This window comes from Cyanistes caeruleus, chromosome 16 (genome assembly GCF_971803275.1).
Source record: "Cyanistes caeruleus chromosome 16, bCyaCae1.hap1.1, whole genome shotgun sequence".
Lineage (NCBI taxonomy): Eukaryota > Metazoa > Chordata > Aves > Passeriformes > Paridae > Cyanistes > Cyanistes caeruleus.
In genome coordinates, this window is record NC_141716.1 from 1,382,726 (window position 1) to 1,404,078 (window position 21,353).

Sequence of the window (21,353 nt, forward strand, 5' to 3'; positions counted from 1 at the left end):
ATGCTCTGCCTCTGGCCACGGTTCAAAGGCTCCTTTCAATTCCAGATATGACAATAGCACTATCTCTGCTCTGCGACAAAGATCATTCCACACGGGTAAGGGGAAAAAAAACGCAAAGAAAACGAAGAATGGAAAATATTGTGGTCAAACAAACAGGCCTTCTTCAAAGAGGAAGATAAGTCTGTGCACACTCTGCTGAGGAGGCTGCTTGGGTAACACAGGATTTCTTAGAACTGAAATAATCAGGTACAGAAATGACAGTTGAGCGCAAGGGAACGCTCAGATATTGCAAAAATATCCCAAACCAGGCAACATCTGCGACTTGTTTTCACTGTTAACTATTGCTTTATTTACTAGAAGTTGTGCTGAAGGAGATTTTTCCTAGGGGCAGGGCAGGGAGATGGGGCCTGCAGGGACAGCACTGCACTGGGAGCCTCTGCTCACACTCTTTCCCCAGGATGGAAAAATTCTCTCAGGGGCTCCCAACCTATAAAACTGCAGTTTGTAAGAACAGGCAACACCTGTGCAGGTTAGCAGAGATGGTTCCCTTTGGGGTCTGCTCACTGCAGTGCTGAGGGCAGCCTCACCTCCCCCCCTGGGTGTATTTCCTTTGGGATTTCATGCTGCTCTCCCTCCCCTTCTGTTTCTTAACAAGCAGCACAGTTTAGGAGATGCACTGAAAAGGTGAACACCCTTCAACTTGTGGAGCAAACCAAATGGAGTGCCTACACATACACACATATATGTTTAATTAAAGAAAATTTTACTTGCTAACTGCTTATCTATAAATGCTTCTTTTTTTTCTTTTTTTTCTTTTTTTAAATGAAAATTAAAACCCTGCTTGAAGACACTATTTTGGAGTATACAGAAATGTGGCAAAGCAACATTCAGGCAGTCAACATCTGCTACTCAGCCCTAATTCTGCACAGGGCACACACAGAGCTGATTTTAGCGGCTTAGAGCAGCTGAATGGCTGCGAAATAAAGACAATTCACAGAGGGAGCAGTGCTCCTTTAAAGGTATTTACAGTCAGCATCCAGGCCTGATGTTGCTCACACTGACCACAAGTGGGAGTTTTGCTGGTTTTGCCTAAAATACAAAACAGGCAAAATCTAAACAGAGAAATACAAACTAGAAACCTTTAAATTCCTAGTGGGGGAGAAGATAAATAACAAGTAATTTGAAAGGAATAAACTTCAAATCAATGAAGGAAAAAGAAAAAGAAGAACTCTTGCACTCGTGATAAGAACATTTCAGGGCATTCACTTCTGTTCAGCATAAAAACACAATTTCATGAAGCTCACCCAGGCTTTGATGGTTTGTCCACCTCTTATACCCTTGATAAAGCAGCATTTCAGCAAAAGCACTTGCAATAAAAGCAGTGGGGAGGGAGGTTCTTTAGCCCTCCCTCTTCTATTGATAACATTTTTATTCTAGGTCATGAAAAGATTGCCCAGTCTCTCCACATAATTTTCAATATAGAAGTAATTAATTTGGAGAATTGACACTTGCTGTACTTGTTGCAGGTATCCCCTGGAGCACAAGCTATTTGTGGGAGCACTCAGTGTATGCCCAGTGCATCCTGTGGAGCTCTGAATCCCCAGATTTAACACAGAGATTACTTTGTCCCAGCTCAGCCTCTCAGCCCACCTCCCCTGCCATCCCTGCCCTTGGCCTCGTGCTCACATCCCAAAGTCTTCCCAGTGTTTCAGCCCAGCTGCTGCCCAGGGAGGGAGTGCATGGCCCTGTTCCTGCCCTCCTGTGCTCTGGGTGATGCTCTGAGCAGGGAGACCAGCCCAGGCGGGGCAGGGTCGCTGCCAGGCTGTCCCCAGCTGTGGCTGTCCCCAGCTGTGGCTGTCCCCAGATGTGTCTGTCCCCAGATGTGCCTGTCCCCAGATGTGCCTGTCCCCAGATGTGGCTGATCCCAGGTATGGCTGTCCCCAGATGTGCCTGTCCCCAGCTGTGGCTGTCCCCAGCTGTGGCTGTCCCCAGCTGTCCCCAGCTGTGGCTGTCCCCGGCTGTCCCCAGCTGTGGCTGTCCCCAGGTGTGGCTGTCCCCAGGTATGGCTGTCCCCAGCTGTGGCTGTCCCCAGCTGTGGCTGTCCCCAGCTGACCCCAGCTGTGGCTGTCCCTGGGTGTGGCTGTCCCCGGGTGTGGCTGTCCCCGGGTGTGGCTGTCCCCGGCTGTGGCTGTCCCTGGGTGTGGCTGTCCCCAGCTGTCCCCAGCTGTGGCTGTCCCCAGCTGTGGCTGTCCCCGGGTGTGGCTGTCCCCAGCTGTGGCTGTCCCCAGCTGTGGCTGTCCCCAGCTGTCCCCAGCTGTGGCTGTCCCCGCGGCGCAGCAGCCCTTACCCGCACGATGATGCCCATGCGCTTGCTCTCGTAGGTGAAGGGGAAGATCTGCAGGATGGTGAAGTTGAGGATGTGTCCCCCTGGGCTCCTCAGCTGCACTGAGGACTGGTCTCTGCCCACCAGAGTCAAACCCACGCTCTCTGTCCACTGCACCAGGGCCACCTGCGAGGAGAAGGGCATGGGAGGGCTCCTGCCACACCTCCAGAGGGGAGGGGCAGCAGGGGATGCAGAGAATTCCTCAGTCATTAATTCCTCAGTCATTAATTCCCCAGCCATTAATTCCCCAGCCATTAATTCCCCAGCCATTAATGGTGATATCAAACAGGTCCATTGATAAACACAGGTGCTCCTCCACAGCTCATCCTGGTGGCTCTTTCCCGATTCAGGCCCTTTCCTGCCCACATTTACGGGGTTTGGGCAGCCCAGCTCACGTCTGATGCAGCTGTGGCACTGCCCACATGGTCACCTCCCTGCCTTCTGCTGCCACGTTCCACTGGACACCAGGAATTTCCCCATGGAAAGGGAGCTCAGGCACTGGAACTGCCCAGGGAGGTTTGGATCCCCATCCCTGGAGTGTCCCAGGAATTGCTGGAGGTGGCACTGAGTGCTCTGGGACAAGGTGGGCACAGCTGGGACTCCATGGGCTGGGAGGGATTTTCCACTCTAAATGATTCCAAGATTTCATTCCTAAGGACAGCCCTCAGCAAGGGGCAGGCACTGGAATCCTCCACCAGCCCCAGGGTGCCCAAACCTCCTTGGGCACATCAGGGAAAGCCCTTTACAAACACTTTTGGAAAGAGAGAATTCCCAACTTGCTGTCTGTGAAATTAAGAATTCAAAATGACGCATTCACCCTGAATTTACAATTTCAAAGCCGTAAACACTAATGCAGGACATTAAAAATTCATATTAATAAAACCCAATCAAAATGAGCTCTGTGGTATTCTCTGTGTTCAATAGTAACAGCTCATCAACAAATCTCAACAATTTTCCAGTGATCAGCAAGACAGCTGAAGGCTGGCTCAGACACTTCTCAGCAGAGAACCTTTCTCCCTAAACATTACAAAAGCAAAAAATTAAAACCCAAAAAAAGACCCCAAAACTATCCCCAGCTTGTTCAAGGTTTAACTGAACTGCAATCATCGTTTTGATTGCAGCCTCTACTGTTTCAGGACCCACAAAACTGAGTTCCCTACAAGCTTTCACCCAACTGCAGGCAGAGCCATGCCAGAAGACCTTTATCCTATTTTGCTTCCCTGGGAATGCCCCGGAGTGCCCAGCTCAGCTGACACATCCATCTCAGCCTGAGCTTGCTGAGATTGAACTGCAGAAGCTGTCTGGGCAGTAACAGATGGAGCAGCAGCTGACACGAGCCCATCCATCACTGGCCCCCAGAAAGGATCAAGGGATACTTTCCCCAAACAGACATGAAATACTGGAAGTGTTTTACAGTGACATTTTCAAAGGCACAAGAGTGCTGGGCACATGGTTGCTGTCGACTTGAAGGTTAATTATCCCTTCTGCCTTTCAGGTCCTGCCTCTACTGCCTGAAGCAACCACAAATACTTCAGTTAAAAATGAAATTGATTTTGGAAAAATCACACACAAAAGATACAAATAAAATCAGAACCTGTAAATACTTGCAGTGAGTTGAGATTTTATTAATGAATTGATACAATTGGGACTAACTGAAGAAGCTTTTGTGAACTCTACTCCTTTTCATCCAAAAGCTTAAGAAAGAACCTAAACCAAACTTTTCCTTTCATAAAGTAGTCTTAAATTGTCAGATTAAAAAAAAAAAAAAAGCAATTGAGTTGGCTTTGCCTTGAAAGACCTTTAAGTCAATTTGAATCAATATTTGGCTTAATATTAACAAGTTTGTGCAGGCTTACTCACAAAGATTACGACAAATCAAAGGCTCTTTCCAGCTTATCTTTCTCTAAAGTTTCTTCAAGCCATCCTCAGTGCATTAAAGTGTGCAGTTAATCCTCCCAGCAGCCTCGCAGAGCAGAGATGGAGCTCGGCTTTCTAATACTCTGGTTAATAAATAATGGCTGGGAATTATTCCCAGCACGATGCTCAGTGTGTGCAGCCCTGGTGGTGCCTGGGGGCACAAACCTCTGCTCCCAGCTCGGCCTGCTCAAGATCTCCTCTGCACAGACACCTCCCTCCTTCCCTGCCAGCACCTCACCCAGTCCTAGAAAGCTCTGGAAAGCAAAGCCTTGTGCAGAAGGACAGATGGACGAGCAGCACGTCAGAGGTGGCACCAGGGGACACCAGCAGCCACCAGGAGCACTGGCAGCTCTTCTGGGCTAGGATGGGATGCTCATCCCAGCTCCACCTCAGGCAGAACAGGTTTGCTCTGCCCCCTGCAAACACAGAACTCAAGGTGCTCTCAGCCACAGCAGAAAGATGAGAAAAATTTAAGATGCAAAAATATATATTTCCTACTTAGAGGAAGGAGAATTAAAAGCAGGTTTGAAATCCCCCAAACACCTTAAAGAGAGCCCACGTTCACTGATGAGGGAAATCAGTGATTTTTGCCAGCATTTTGCAGCTCCAACCAAGGCAGGCCTGATACAGATCTGAGCATTTCAAAGCACAGCAGCCCAGCACAGTACCCTCCGACAATTAAATTACCCAAACCACCACTGAAGTGGATATCGACTAATAAATTTCATTCTAAAGGGACAAATTGATCCTCCTGTGCCATGAGCTGCTCTGCAGGGTCCCCTCTGGGCTCCTGGGCAGGCAGACAGCAGGCACAGACCAATTGATCCCGCACCCTTTCATGTCCTGGCAGCTGCCGCCGTTGTCAGGGTTAAAGACTGCTTGCCCAGGAATCCCAGGCACTCTTATCTCTGATCAGATTATATCTATTTCATTTCCCCTGTTAGTTACTGTATGGCCACGACTGACAACTGGCTCGCAGAGCCCCAAGGCTGTAACTGATATCTGAATAAAGATACTTCAAGACTTCTAAATAGCAGCGTGCACAGGAAACAAATTTAGGAAATCCTGCTTTCTGTTACAGGAAATGAATCCTATGCCAACTGGTAGAAATTACCCTTGCTGTTAAAGTAAAGAGAATACAAGTTTTTGTACTCATTTCATAAACTGACCTTCCCTGCCATGGCAATATTTTATTGATATAGGATTTCAAAGGCTGGCTTTAACAGGAGTCCAAAGCCATTCCCCTACAGGGAATGTTATTTAACAGCATTACTCCCTTCTCAAGGACTCCACTTGTGTAGCTCCTGCATTTTGTACCAGCTAGGATGACATACAGAGCACGGCTAAATAATATTTGTATATCTAAGACCCACAGACAAGATTTCCTCAGTAAAGGAAAGCATATCTGATTTCTGAACCTGCTGTAATTCTCTACTTAAGATATCACAAGAAAGGAAAAAAGAATTTAAACAATAATCTTGGAAGGATTAGTTATCATGCTATAGTAAAACAAATAAACAATATCCCCTGGGTATTTCAGACAAATTGCTGAGTAAATATTTTAAAGACAGAACAGTATAAAGAGTAAAAGTAAAAGAAAAATCGATGACTTGACTATATACCACAATATATATGTAAATAAACAGAAATCTGTGCAAAAATAGCCTGTAAATGCTTTGGGAGAAAGAAGAAACTTAGATGCAGATCACAGAAATGACCATCTGGAAATCATTCAGAACTCATTTCAGTGCAAAGGGAGTCGCTTTCTGCAGGGGAGAGCAGGGAGGCAAAGCCTGGGACAGGACACCCAGCACAGCCTGCCCAGGGACGAGGTGCTGCTGGCACTTTGCTGCAGCCACAGCCATGCAGGGGGCACAGCAGAAATGCAGCTCTGGACACCACACAGAGCAAAATGGATATGTAGAAATATATCTGAAACGAATGAATTGCCTGCTTTGGGGGGAAAACAGTGTAGGGAATATTCTGAATGTATGTAAATGTGCAGAGCAGCTCTGTGCCAGTCTTCCAGTGGCACAACAGCCCCAAAAGCCTCACTCGGCTGGGCTCCAACGAGGGCATTTAATTCCATGCAAAGCAGTTCTCTGACAATGAGGCAAGCCAGCTTCTCTTCTGATGGCAAAGGTGGGAAGGTCATTATCAGGCAAAGCTGGTTTTGTTTGAGGCAATCCTGGAAGAACCCTCTGAAAGCAGTCAAAAGGCTGATTCGATCTCACAAATCACACTGACAGATCACACTGTCACTGGGGTTCTCAGGGGAAGTCTCAAACTTCAGGTGCAACAAAAGTAACACAAGAAACAAGCATCCAAGAAGCGTAAGCAATACATGAAACCACATTTTATTCCTCCTGTCTTCCTCACAGAAGGAAACAACACCACAATTACCTTTCCCAAATTTTGCATGGGGTGGCAAACAGCACTTTAAGTTCTGTATTGAGCCTGATCTCCCAAATGCTCAGTAGAAGTCTCCAGTGAGTCTCTGGAGAGCTCTAAAGCTTGTCCCCACTGTGCCACCTGCACAGCCCTGGTCACACAGAGAACTGGCAGGGCCCAGCTCTGCTCTCAAACCAACCTGTGCACTTCACTCCCTCCCCAGAATTAACCTGGCCACTGGCTCTGCCCACCTGCACGTGGGGTGTGCCACGGTGACAGGGATTTACAGCCTCCCACCTGGTCTGGAACGTCACACACCTCGCAGAGCCGAGCTGTGGGAGCATCCCAACCTCCTCCACAAGCTGTCCTCCCCCAGACAAGATAAGGTTGCTCATAATTTACCAAACGTGGTCAAAGGGATCCACGGCGTTGAAATGAAAAATACACCCCAGACAAAAGGCGAAGAAATGGGGGCAAAATTCCGTGATGCAGAGGCTGACAGAACAGCCAGACAGCAGTGTGGAGCTCCAGGCAGAGAGGCAGAGCAGCTGACAGGGCACTTACAGTCTATCAACAGCTTACCAGAGCAATAAACACATTAAAATATTATCCCCTTCGATAAACCACAGCACTTCCCCCACGCAGCCGCGGGGTTTTTGGGCAGCCAGCAAGGTCACCCGGGTGACCTGGCAGCCCCCAGACTGACCTCGTCGGGGCTGGAGGCCTGGTACACCCGGCAGGAGTCCTCGTAGTGGCGCTCGGCCTCGGCCTGGTCGGTGACGCCGTTGGACTCGTAGACGGGGGTGACGTTGTGGCACAGCGCGATGGCCTTGACGGCCTCGTGCACGCGGCTGCTCATGGTGCGCCGCACCTTGGTGGCCAGAGACAGCCCCTTCACGGCCGGGGGCTCCTGGGGCTGCTGGGGGGACACGGGACAAGACAAACGAGCTCTCAGCGAGGGGAATAAACCAACTTTGAGTTTGTACTGACCGCGCGCGTCCCCCGGAACCGGGCACCCCTCCCGCGCCTCCAACCAGGCCACCCCAGGGCAGCTCTGCCCCAAAAACATTCATGTGTTGGGACAGCACACCAAGAAAAAGCCCCTTTTTCTTTTATTGAGGTGAGGTGACACCCCCACCTCAATAAACTCAGAGCAAACGCTGTTTTACTCCACAAACAGCGGTTTGGGAAATTTAGAGTCACTCGCGTTTCGTATGCAAGAGAATATAATTGCTGAAAACACAAAACAGATGACTTGTATGGAGCTAGAAAATCTTAATTACATTCATTTATTTCTTATTACTATTTTTAGTATCAGAATGGGAGTCTTCAGATAATTGCACAATTACTAAATTATCCCAGTTGGAGAAGGGACACACAGTGATCCAGTTTCCTGCTCTGTTAACCTTTAGTGTCAAGAGGACAAAAGTTTCACTTCCAGGTCAAAGGGCCACAACATGGTAAAAATAAGAGCAAAGAATAAGAACTACAGTTCAAAATGAATCATTGCCAGCAAATGCTTCTCATTATAAGGAATCTCACTTGGTAATTATCAAAGTTTTATGAGACATATCCATTACCAGGCTAATTCCACACGTTATTTTCCACACTAGAGATTAGGATCCATAAGATCTTCAAATTTAGTATCGCTGCTCATCAGCACTGCTGCCAAAATCCAACAGCAATCCCTCAGCTGGAGTGCACTCAGTCACTGCTCTCACACTGGACTGGTCAGTCACCCAAATGCTCCTGACAAACACTGGACACTTTGGCAAATAATTAACCAGTAGTCAAGTTTTCTCTAGAGATTTGGTATAAAATGGAGGCAAATAAAGCTGAAGTCTGGGGGTTTGTGATTTGGGGTTTTTTTTGTTGTTTGTTCTTTTTTAAATACAGTTATGTCATTTAAGGGTCTCAACACCAAGAGAAGAACCAAATGCTAGGAAGGAGAAAGAGAAGAGGCTGCTGGATATTGAAATAAAAGTGAATTTGGACTCAGACATGGGCACACACTTACACTTGCATGTGATGTGAGCAACCCACAGAACAAAACAGGCAATCACGACATTATTGATGCATTAAGCATCCAGTGACCTTCACACTTTCCCAAAAGCAGCTCATGAGCAGACCCCACATGAATCCCCCATCAGCCCAGTGATGTGGGAGGCTTTTGGGAGCAGGGAGTGAGGGAAGACAGTGAATTGTACCTGTGTGTAAATGCTGAATATGTGGCTCTGCACCTCGTCCATGGAGTCCAGGCCATAGGCCACCGTTCCCAGGTGGAGCCTCTTGAAAACCATCTCATTCTGGGTGAGAGTCCCTGGGAAAAGCAGCACCATGGAGGGGAACACCACCCCATTCCCCAGCACACCTCAGCACACCAACTGAGCTGCTCACCCCAGCACATCCAGGCTGCCAAAAACCCCAACATTACTAAACCCGAGGGCTCCTGCTCCTGGGGAGAGCGGGTGTGTAAGAGTGAGATTCACCCCACAGTCAATGCCAGCAGGAGCTGCAAGCACAGTTCTGGTCCCACTGGAACCAAAAAGGAACTGGAAACTACTTCAGTGGGGCCAGGATTTTATGTCAGACTGAGCCTTTCATTACAGTTCAGTCCCCCAATTCAAGCTCAGCTTCAGAAGTGTAAGGGCAGCAGCAGACAGCTTCTGCCTGCTATGAAAGTTATCTTAACCTGGCCTTGAAAACTAGCTCTAAAAAGTTGATTTTAATTTTGGTTTTGCCCTCAGCTTTTGTTTTTATAGTGTGCTTTAAGTGGTGTAATATTCCTGTCCCACCTTACCTAGAGCACATTCAGAACAAAACAAAAAGCAGAATTTTCAAAACCTGATTAAATCATATTGTAAAATTGTCAGGAAATTGAATGGACTAGAAATTATTTCCTTCAGTCCAAAGAAATCTCACATTATCCTCTTTTCCTGGCCAAAACCACAACAAAATCCAAACGGCCTAACACGACTCAAAGCTGTATTTTCTGCAGCAATACCTGTTTTGTCTGTGAGCAAGTAGGAAATCCTCCCCAGCTGCTCAGGGATAGTGCTGGACCGAACCACAGTGCCAGGGATTTTGGAATCTCTGCGGATCACCCAGCTGTACACGATCTTCCCCATGTCCAGATTCACACGTAAACTGCACAGCAGGAAAAAGAAAAAGAAAAGGTATCACCAGGTAAACCTTGGAAAAAATCCTTGTGAATTGCCACGGTGCAATGAAAGGACAAGTTCCACAGTGAGTATGAGGTGCCAAAGGGGAGTTTCAGGAGAAGTTTATCCAAAGTCAGTGCTCTGGTAGCAAATGTAATTACACTGTGGTCCAAAGACAGATGATAAAATTACAATGGCAAGAGCAGATACCATGATTTGAGGGGAAGATGGACACAGAGTAAAGACAGTGATGGATACCAGAGAGCAGATTAAAAATGGAACTGAAATGAATCCCAGTCCTGCATGCAAAGTAAGTTCCTCATCTACTGACTAATATAGTACAATTTAATATTAAAGTTTCATCGCCCTCTAAATGAATTCCCCTACATATCTATGAAACACCCTCCTTTTCCATTTTTTGCTCTGTTCTCATCACAGTAACCAGGTAGTCCAAACACTGGCAGAAGGGAATTTAAATGCCTAATCCACAGCCTGAGCCAGTGGATGGGTTAGTAAGTCGAACAAATTCAGCAGAAACAACAAAGGAATTCTGATGTTTGAACAGTAACTTCATTTCTACTTCTGGCCTTGCTTAGGTGTGAAAGGAGGAGCAGCAGAGCTCAGTCTGCCCGAGCTGGAAGCAAGGAGGAACCCCGAGCAGGCAGAGTTCTGCTGGCAAGCACTGACAGCTGTCCCTTACCTGATGGGAATGATGTTGGAGAACAGCAGCAGGAACCTGATGATCTGCAGGTACCAACGGCCTGCAAAGTGCTGCAGGGCCACCATGACCAGGGACACCACCACCAGAGCCCCAAACAGGATCTTGGTGAGACAGTTCACCTCCAGGTCGAAGAGGCCAATCTAGAACAGCAGCAAGGGGAGATTTCAGGCACACAGATGAGGACATCAGCTCGGTGCAATATTCACAAAGGAGTGAACTGCCATTCCATCCAATGAGCCATTCCCCACTAGTCACTACAAACAGATTTGAATTTATAATCAGTACCCTTGCCAGCTTATTAAATGAGATTTCCATCCCTTGGAAGCCAAGCAGAGGATGCAGAGGTGTGAGAGGACTCAGCTGCCAAAGCTGCAGGCTGTGCAAACATCGCTGCACTGTCTCAGCTTTGCTACAGTGGAAGAATGCAGCAGAAGAAGCTTTTCTATTCTAATTGAGACTGTCTCATTATAAACATATAAAACCATGGTTTTGACAGTCTTAAAAAAAGTGAGAAGACACAAGTAAAACAGGATGAAAAAAAAGTCAGGAGAAACAGGTTCTGTTATGGTAACTATCTTAGATCACAGTCTGGAAATATGAATTATTTCTATGAGGTTGTCCTTACAGTGTGTACATAGAGTATTTGGAAGCACCTTCTTTTTAAAAATGATCAGTTTCTGACCCTTGTTATTTATTATAAACCTGTTTCTTCAGCATACCTTACTTCTTGGGTTGGAGGTATTCATCACACTGCGCAGCTCCCTGCCCGTGTAGAGGACAACTCCCACCACAGTACCTGCACACACAAAGGTTCCCTCTATAAAAACACTTCTCAGCTGGAAAGGATTTTCAGCAGGCTAATTTCAGAAGAAACCAGAAATTCAAAAAGCTGGTAACTGCAACACAACACCAATGAAAACACAGACTGGAACAGGAAACATCCTCCCAGGTTGGAGGTGATGCAGCACCACAGACTCCATCAGCTCATGGGAAGAGCAGCCAGCTGGGCTCTACTTTCCCTGAGCCCCTTTTGCTCCACTTGTCTCTCCACACCACAAATAAAAGTTGGTAAGGATGGAGGATTTCTTGGCTTTCCTCCCACCACTTGGAATCCCACGTTGGTGCTGCCTTCCACCAGACCTTCCCTGTGTGTCAAAATTAAACCAGCTCTGGGCTGTGGTTATTTATTGGTAAAAGCTGATACAATCTGAGCAAATCCAATGAATTCCAGAGCTCAAAGACAGAATTACCTTATTTTAAAGTCTACAATTTACTTTCAGTGTTTATCTAGATACTGCTCCTACCACAAAGTGAATCACACCAACTCCTACCTTCCTGTAACAGATGGAGCTGCTGGGAGCCCATCAGTGAATTTGAATGCTCTGTCCCACTGTTGCTAAAGAGCTGAGAGCAACCAAGTTCTCAATTTTCTCCTTGCAGAAACGTAATTCAGTTTAGCACCATAAATTACAGGGTTTATAGGGGTTTTCTCTTAGGAGCCACAAAGAAAAATCTATCTACCATCAGCAGTTTCAAAGCTGCTATTGCCCAGTGTTAGGAGTCTGTAAAAATGGAGAGAACCAACTCTCAAATCAGCACTGCTGCCTATTGCTGCTTTACACTCCACTGTTCCCCTGCTCTCACTGAGGATCAAAGTTTTAACAAGCTGCAAGTGACTTATTTTTAAAAAAGGCTGATTCAAGAGAGGTGGTTTCTAAAAATATGCTGAGAAACATTCCTTTAAGAAAAAAACCACCCCCAAAAACAACAACAAATCCCAGGAGCCAGATGGCAGGTGGTAAGATCATCACAATTCAGATCAGCAGATGGCACAGCTACTCCAAATCCACTGCAAACAGGCAGAGTCAGAGCCAGCCCTCCTGCAGCAGATGGAGAAAGACACATTGCTCTGCTTCATCCTACAGGGGCTGCCCCAGTGAGATGGCACCACAACCCCACAGCTTCCACTCACAGCGGAGGAAAATGAATATCCACCTTTTCTCCTAACAGAAATAACCTACAACATGCTAGTTCTTATTACCACAGGAGAAACAAAATTATGTATTGTATTGATAAGTCAGTCAAAATGAGAGGAAGCACCTGGCAGGACTAGACAAAGCTTGAGGACACACTGCTCTGTAAAAGAGGAGTGTTTCCAGTTGGTTCATGGCCTTTTCAAACAGACTCAATCACATAAACCCTTTGAAACTTTATTTGCAAATGCACTGTCAAGTCTTTCCATTTGACAAGTTTAATTCCAGAACTGGACTCCAGAATACCACTCTCCTCCAGCTACTGCCCAGCAAACTCTGCAAACACACTGGGCAGGAGAGGAAAAGGCTTTTACTTTGACAAGTGGGCATTGATTAATCTCAGGCCTCGGGAGTTTATTGTATATATGGGTCAAAATCTGTCAAAGACTTGATTTTTTCCCCTTTTTTGAGAGTATATAGGATAAACTCAATGGAAGCACTTACCTGGAAATCTTTCATCTCAGCTTCTGTTCCCCAAATCCATTTGACACCATTTCTGTTACAGATTAGGATGTCAATGTGCAGAGCAATTAAGTGCTATTCTGGTCCTAGATGCTAAAGAAGGGCCCCAAAGGCCACTCCACTTCTTTCTCATCTCAGAATGTCCAAGAGGCAATTAGATGTCAGCTCAGCTCCCCAGAGGTGTTAGGACAAGGGGGAAACCTCATTCCAACTGCTAATTTCTCCAACTGACAGAATTATTATTCCATCACAGAAATACCTTTAAAAATTGTTAACATATTCCCTTAAAAACAATTTTCCATGGCTCTCCACCTTACCTGATGCAATCACTGTGCTGGCCCACAGGGTGTTTTCTATGCTTAAACTTTCATTTACTGGAGGGTCACTGTCCTCCTACAATGGGAAAAAGTGAAAAATAATTACTTGTCAGTAATGCAAAAGTGCAGAGGATGGGAAGAGTCCCACAGAGGTGTTTGGAGAGGGATGATGAGCGAGTTGGCAGGGGAATTTCTGACAGGATGGAGGATTTTCATAAACCCTGGTGGATCCCTGGTTGATTTCAAGCCTGTGCCTGCAGACTCACCCTGGTGAAGGTCCCCACGAAGTTGTGGATGTCAATGTTGGGCTCTTCTGCGTAGACGTAGGAGCGGATTTGCAGCAGGTCCTATCAAACACACACATCCATCAGTCAGCCACAGCTTGATGATCTACAAAAGCCTTACCAGAATGCTCCACCAGGAGCTCCTCAGCATGACTTGGAACTGACTTGTCTCCATACCTACTGCAGCCCAAGAGTCCCACAGGGAACACACCTGGGGTGACACCCCAGACACTCCTGGTACTTATCAGGTGTCTGTGCCCCAGAGAAGAAACCACAGCCTGAAAAAGCAGGACTGCAGCAGCCACACATGCTCAGGTGAAGCATGTCCACAGCTCCCAAGCAGAGACTGTGCAGCAGGAGCTTACAGAGGCCGTGGGCAGGCGCTGGGTGCAGGTGACGGGCAGCCGCAGCTTCCAGTCCGTCTCCCCGTCCAGCTGGTCCGTGCGGAGGAAGCAGGAGCCTGGGGATGGCAGCAGCAGTCAGGGACCCTTCCTCCTCTGTCCTAGGCACATCTGCAGGTAACTCATGGCATGGCTTCCCCCTAGGATATTCATATCCCCCTCTCTGGAAACAGCGTCTGATTTACATTGGTTGATAATGGAAGGATGACGTTCCTGCATCACATTCCTTTCCTTCCACTAGGCCAGAGCTCCCTGTGCTGTACTTTATACACACTTGAAATGTTCCCATTAATCTGTTTTCTAATCCTTCAGATCAAACATTTCCTTATCCCACACTTAACAAAACAAGCCTGAACAGTAAGTAAATATATCTAAAATGCAACCAGATTCATTTACCCCGGACTCAACCCCTACATTCTTTGATTAGCAAACAAAACTAGAGTATAACATCCTGAGAACTGGTGGTCCATAAAGCCACTTGAGCTCCCTCTCTCTCTAAAATTTTACTATTATCTATTTCTTTCCCATTTCCAAAAGATAATTTTCTCCAAACAACCAGTGAAAGGTTAATGGCTATTTTGACAATTGGTTCCAGATGTTTACCATTCTTCTCCGACGTCCTCAGGAAGATCATGTCAGCAGGGACCCTCTGGTTCTGGGAGGAGAAGAAAGGCCATTATTGTGCAGCCAGCCCTGCACGCGTGTGCAGCGCCTTCCCCACAGCAGCAGAGGCACAAAGAGGATTCCTTTGTCAGCTGCAGCTTGGGCTTCAGTTTGCTTTCAATCCTCAACCCGCTTCCCTGCAGAATTCCAAGCGCAGGATAATAACTGGTGCCAGCTCCCACTGACCAGACTCAAGGGTTAGGTTTACAAAAGGGCTGGAGAGTAATTCTAGAAGTATGAAGAAATCTTAAACTAGTGCTGGTTTCCTTTCAAGGAGTCCCACATTAGCAGAAAGGTTGTATCTGGAATCTGCAGCTCCCAAGTTTCTCTTTTTGCACTATTTTCACACTAATGGTTTTAGAGGTCTCAGCTGCTTGCAGGCAGTGGGTAGGAAAAACATAAAATCAGTGGATTAAGAAAACCACATTAAAAGTTGTATAAAGGGGGAAATATACCAGTATACACCAGTACCTAATGGATCACTGAGTCTCCCAGAACTGCAGGGCTTATACCCAAAGAAACAGCTGGGTGCTGCGTTTGTTCCAGGTGTTTAACCTGTCCAACACTCGCAGAAAGGACAGGGAAACTTTTGCTATAGTATAAGTAAAAAAATGAAGTTATAAGTGCATGCCTACAGATTTGCCCTCATTTGTAAAGATAATGATGTTATTGGTGAGGTGAAGGAACCCTGTAAAGTGATTAAATATTTTAACTTGTGTTCAACACCTGATATTCTAAGCCTATTGTAAAGTAAGGAGGAATTCAAAAGATCTCATTTTCTATGGTTGTGGAAAAAAAAAAGAAAAAAAGTACTTCACAGAGGAAAGATGAATATAAAGACAAACCTTTTCCACAATGATGAGGTCACCCACTTGGATGTTTGAGCTCTTCACCTTGACAGTCCCTGCAAAGGCAAGGTGTTGGTGTTAGAGCAGAGCAGGACAGGTTTGGGGTGCTGTGTGCTGCTCCTCCCATCCCCTCCTCGCACTGCACTACAGGGGAGAAAATGGGAAATGTTCCCACCACAGGAACCAGGCAGTGCTGCCCTGTGGAGACCTCCTGAGCCCTTTGGGTGGGTCTCCCAAAAAGGGCTGAAAGCTCCTCATGCTCACGCTCCTCAGCTCCAGACCTCAGCCCTGAGTGCAGAGAGCCCCAGCCACTCCCTCGCCATGGCTCTGAAACAACTCCTAAAACTCCTTTCTGCACTGCTTAACTCATGAACTCAAAAACACTTTCAGTGTCAGGCAGATGACAGAGCAAGAACACAAAGCTCCAGCAGGGAACCATCAAATCCAGCTCCTTTTCCTCAGGTGCCTGGAAATGTAAAGCTCGAGTCTCAAGCCAAGGCCTGAAGCTGAAGGTCCAGTGGGTCCATCCAAAATCCAGGCTCATTTCCTCCCCTGCTGCAGCTCCAGACTCTGGCTCAGCTCTGCCACCCCTCCTCTGCCTCTTGCAGGACCGACCAAGCAAGCAGAGAACAGGTCCTACAGAAATCATGTAAATATTTATTCCTCTGCAGCTGTCAAACATTTCCCAGTTGCTTTAAAACAGGGGATTAATTTAACAATTGGCTAGCAATTCCAAATCATTAGCCAGCTCTAGATTTGCCTTCTCAGACTAACTAGTGATTTATAATCAGTTAATTTGAACCCTGCCTCTATGTGTCTGTTATATTTCAACAAAAGCCTCTTTAATCTGCTGTGGTTTGAGTGGAAGTGGGGGAGGCACGTGGAGCTCACCCTGGCACGGACAACACTCCTACTGTACCTCAAAATTCACGGGCTAACTGGCCAGATAGCAGCTCAGGGGGGAATCAGGAGGGGGAAGGGAGGGGGAATAGAAATTAGCACAAAGCACAAAGGTCACTGGGATTTTACTACTGGCAGTCCCTTCATTAGCATCCTTCTCAGGATATGCTTCAGTGTTTCTGCTCCAAATTAACAATGAAAGCCATTCTGGGCTGGGGGCAGCCTGCTGCTTTGGTGACACACTGTGTGCTTAACAACATGCTTCATCACTGCTGCTAATAAATGCAGACTTCCTCGCATGCTGTAATTATTCCTACAAATTATAAGCAGTCATGGCCCATTTCACAAATATCTCATAGGTCTTGCATGGATTCTGGAGTTTGCCTTGTGAGGTTTCTTTTTAGGGGTTTTTTTTGGGTTTTTTTTTGTTAAATAAAAAAAAAGGTAAACAAAACGAATGCTGGGCTAAAGACATCTCTGCCGGGGCAGGAAGCAAACCGGGGATTAAGAGTCCATTACGCTGGGGCTTGAAAAGAAAAGCTGCACTCCAAGAGGATCAAAAAAAGCATCCCTGGCAGTCTTCTGTATGGGCTATACAAAGTTAGGTACTATGACACTAAAAGGGTCTGACAGATAACATCTCTTCCTCCCCTTTTAATACGGTTATTCACAAAACAACAAAAAGTGCTTTTGAATATTCTCCCGTGCAAAGGAAGGGGGGCAGAAAAAGCCCGTGTGCTCTCCCCACACAGGCACAGCCATTCCCAAAGTGCAGAAAAGCTGGGGATTTGTTTAACCATATTTTCTGTATTCCTTAAAGATCACAAGGATTTATCTGGGGACGGTCAGTAGAAGCAGCGTTACCTGCAGGGTTCAGGCAAACTTTTGTAAGCTTTGCCTTAATGAGGTAAAAAATCATTCAGCAAAAGAAAAATTAATGCCTGGACAAAGCTGTAACGTGACCATTTCCTATCATTACGCACATAAAAGGCTTTTGGGATCATTATTCTGAAAACAGGATCATCTGCTTTAAAATTTTTCCAATATGAGAAAACCCAAAGCAGCTGGAGCAGATTTGTCTCGTTCACAACCCTCCCAACCTCAGCTGTTTGAGGGTAAAACAAAGAGGGGACCTTTCTGAGCAGCACACGTTTTTACAACTCCTGGATAAATGAGATGCCCTTTTTAGGTAGCTAATTCTGCTTTTGCAGCCTCCCTGGCCCCGTGGGTGACATCTCTGCAGTGTGCACACACGTCCTGCTAAGAAGGGCCAGGACCAGATGTTTCCTTTGACTCAGGACTCCCATAAAGCAACTTACTTGAATTAGTTTTATTTTGATCCTGGGAGTTCTGTAATTCCCTTTTCTTTCTGTGGGGGAACTGCCACCTAAACATTGGATGTTTTCTCATGTAGGTTTAAAACCAGCTCATAGCACAACTGTTCCACTTCTCTGCTTTTTAACTATTTTTGTAATTATAAACCTCTGTTACATAGTGCTACTAGAAATGCTTCCTCTAAATACACACAGGTTTATTTAGCATTTTTATCACTTTCAGTTTGCACTTCCTTAAGTTAATCAGAATAGAAGTTGGTGTTTATCACATTTTAAGTAGAAATAGTCTTAATCTCTCATTCAAAAAAAAAAACCTGTTGTTAAAATTTGTCTGGTATGTGTTTCATTCTCTGCTCTATCCTGATTTATCTTTTTTAAAGACAAGAAAATAAACATAATCAAATGCAGTTTGCTCCAGTTTAAGCTGTGGTCTTTGAATTTATCACCAAATCTACAGCATGATGGATGTACCAAAAAGCAGATCATTTCAATTTCAGATCATTTCAAGTAATAAATATATTAGCCAAAAAAGATGCCCTTTTTTGCTCTGTGAGCACTTAGGTCAAAAATTCACAATAGACCTGCAAAGCTTCACTGAAGTACAGATCCAAACACTTAATTTGGAATTAAAGACGAAACCAGAAGTTTAGTAAAACCAGTTAAAGGTATCTAAAAAAATAAAAAATAGAAGGGGAGGTGGGTTTGTTTGATGTGCTGCACCAAACTTCTGCCCTTTGTAGCCTTATGCTGTGGAGCAGGACTTGCAGAGTTTGGGAAAATATTGTTTTTTTTATGGCTGGTAAATGCCAGTGATCTGTATCTTAAGTAGCACCCCTCAGTAGGAGGTCCCTTCCCACTTTTCTGTGGAGTTGCTCTCTATTATGCAGTGTTACCCAGGGAGGGGGGCTGCAGCAGAAGAAAAACAAGCCAGGAATTTGCAAGCACAGTTCGAGCTTTCCATCAAGCAGATCAGAACACAGACCCCTGAACACAGAGAGGCTTGTGGCCTTATGAATAGGGGATTGAAATTTGATTATTTTTTATAACAATCCAAACACCTCTCCTTTAAATGCAGAGCTCTCCCAAAAAATTCAGTACTGAGATTCAGTGAGGGACACAAAATTACTTTTCTCCCCAACCCATGTGACAATCATAAATAATTTTCTATGTTTTTTTCTACTCTAAACCACACTACAGAGTCTCACTCCTGTTTCTGCACAAAATTCATGTTAAATACAGTGGCTTGAGATTTTCAGCAAGTGCCCAGCTGCCAATCCTCTTTGGTTTCTTTCACAAAATCAGCAAAGTTAAAGGACTGGGGGGAGGGAAATCATTCATGGGAAACGTAATAGCAATATGAAAAGAACTAAAGGAGAGGTCAGGCCCCTTATAGATCATTGAATAGAATCCAGAAGGCAACTCTTTTATATCTTTAAATAGATGTAGTACACCCCTCTTGGATGAGGCTTTTGTTGGTTGCCAAGCATTTTAAGTGTTGTAGTAAGAACACGTTATTAAAAGGGGATTTAATATTCAGAAACTCAAACTCCCCAGTTTGGAGGTGCCTCATAACTCCTGGCATGTGAAACACATCCAGCCCTAAGCAATTACATTTGAAAAGCAGCCTTATTCCTACAAATACAGCATACTTTTCCTACACCTAAGAAAAATCCATCTAGGAAGTTTCCATCGCTGCATATTAATTCAGGGGAATAAACTTTTATAACTAAGAAATTGTAAATGGAAAAGAACCAAAACTTGCTCAGATTCAGTTCATGCCCTCTTTAAAACAAAACCCTGGCCTCACCATCTTTGTCATGGTATTAGGAGTAACTGCATAGTGGGGCAGCAGCGGATTGCTCAGATGAGAATTTCGATTTGTTTGGTACAGCACAGCTGGAAAGAACGGCCAGAGCTGAGCCCCAGCCTGGGCTCCTCAAACCAGGGCTCCAAACCCCTCAGGGCTGCAGGGGATGGAAATGCAGGAGCTGATCCTGCCAGGCTGAGGAGCTACATCAGCTGAGGAACACATCTCACCGTCTTTATAGGCTCTTCAGGGTGGGCAGGGGCTGGGATGGGGTTCCCAGAGCAGCTGGGGCTGCCCCTGGATCCCTGGCAGTGCCCAAGGCCAGGCTGGACATTGGGAGCTCCTGGGACAGTGGAGCTGTCCCTGCCAGGCTGGGGGGGCACTGGGTGAGCTTTAGGGTCCCTTCCCACCCAAACCATTCCATGAATCCCTCAGCAAACCCCAACCTCCAGCAGAGCCACCCAGGAGCAGCCACCCGGACCCCAGGGCTCCGCAGCAGCAGCAGCAGCGTGGCCACAAAGCCACGTGCCTGGGAGCCCAGAGCCCCCTCCCAGGCCTGAACTCTGCTCTGGCTGTCAGCAGGGCTGGATTCCGGAGCCACGGAGCCGACCTCTGGCTGTGAGCTTGCTGTAGATCTGCGAGTTCACTTCCTTGTCCCGCATGTAGCATCGGATCTCCTCGGCCGCCTCGCGGATCACGGTGACAGCCAGCACAAACCCCTGCCAGGAGCACGGGGGGAAACAGCAGGGATCAAAAGGTCAGGGAAAAAAAGTCACATCTGCCTCTAATAACAGCAATATTTATCAGTGCCAGCGCCAACAATCTGCATTTCCTTATTCTAGCTGATCTTCCTGAATACAGTGAGATGTGCTGCTGTGCAAACCCCAGCAAACACACAGCAGCTGCTGAAATAACACTGCTTGCTTAAGAACCTTTCCAGTTTTACCATGATGCTCTCCACAAGCACATCTTTGTAAAGCTTAAAGCCAAGCAGATCTTTGTGAAGTTTCCCTGAAGAATGTAAATATCTCCCTTCCCCTCACAGCGGAGCAATCGAGACTGAGAAGTCCAGGGTAGGGCAGGATCCCTCCAATCTCTGTGCTCACCACCTCAGAGCCACTGAAGTCAGCACAGCTCACCTGGGAGGTTTCTTTGTATAGAAATTCATACAGAAATCTCTAAAAACCCCTTTTTATATCTACAGCTAGAGAGAGAACGCATGTGCCTTCGTGTGTATGTACACAGACACTCCACCTACACAAATAACACTCTGAGGATATTTCTGTGCACTACTCATGGTGTAATTACATGTTGGCCTGACTAAGGCTTCAGTCCCACTTTTCTGTGCATGTGAGCAGCCATTTCATTTCCTCTTGCCAGGACAAAATGCCCACATCATAATGCCCTCCACTATATAAAAAATAATTCATTCATGCAGGCCAATTCTTTACAGGCTTGGTATCACAAAATCCTGTTTCTACCAGAGACTATTAGCTCAGACTCACTGGGCAGGTAAAACACTCCCCATGCATCAGAGAAAATGAACTTTTTACAACTGGGGCTGAAAGTTGCAACCAGGTACTGACTACCTCAGTCAATAAGGAACTTTAAGAAGGGAGCAAGGTGAAACTGCAGGTTTCTAGGATGTACATATATCTAAATGTGTGATCTAATTAATTAACATTGTAATGAAATGCAGTTGTTCATTTACCTAGGAATTCCTACCTGCTT

The 21,353-nt window shown here is 46.0% G+C and overlaps 1 protein-coding gene across 7 annotated transcripts in view; it reads right to left on the reverse strand.

The window, feature by feature from the left end:
- Nucleotides 1-21,353, reverse strand: part of ATP9A (ATPase phospholipid transporting 9A) — a 46,988-nt gene that overhangs the window by 18,123 nt on the left and 7,512 nt on the right. For 4 of the 7 annotated variants that reach the window (XM_086853616.1, XM_086853615.1, XM_086853614.1 and 1 more), the window contains exons 4-15: nt 20,233-20,341; nt 15,579-15,637; nt 14,674-14,725; nt 14,035-14,129; nt 13,652-13,732; nt 13,386-13,461; nt 11,293-11,369; nt 10,553-10,713; nt 9,696-9,838; nt 8,899-9,011; nt 7,398-7,610; nt 2,348-2,509 (exon numbers count right to left, since the gene is read on the reverse strand). In XM_086853616.1, coding sequence (XP_086709742.1) covers nt 2,348-2,509; nt 7,398-7,610; nt 8,899-9,011; nt 9,696-9,838; nt 10,553-10,713; nt 11,293-11,369; nt 13,386-13,461; nt 13,652-13,732; nt 14,035-14,129; nt 14,674-14,725; nt 15,579-15,637; nt 20,233-20,341 — 1,341 coding nt within the window. The remainder of the gene's footprint in view (nt 1-2,347; nt 2,510-7,397; nt 7,611-8,898; nt 9,012-9,695; nt 9,839-10,552; nt 10,714-11,292; nt 11,370-13,385; nt 13,462-13,651; nt 13,733-14,034; nt 14,130-14,673; nt 14,726-15,578; nt 15,638-20,232; nt 20,342-21,353) is intronic. The other 3 variants (XM_086853619.1, XM_086853617.1, XM_086853618.1) reach the window with 1 other exon arrangement.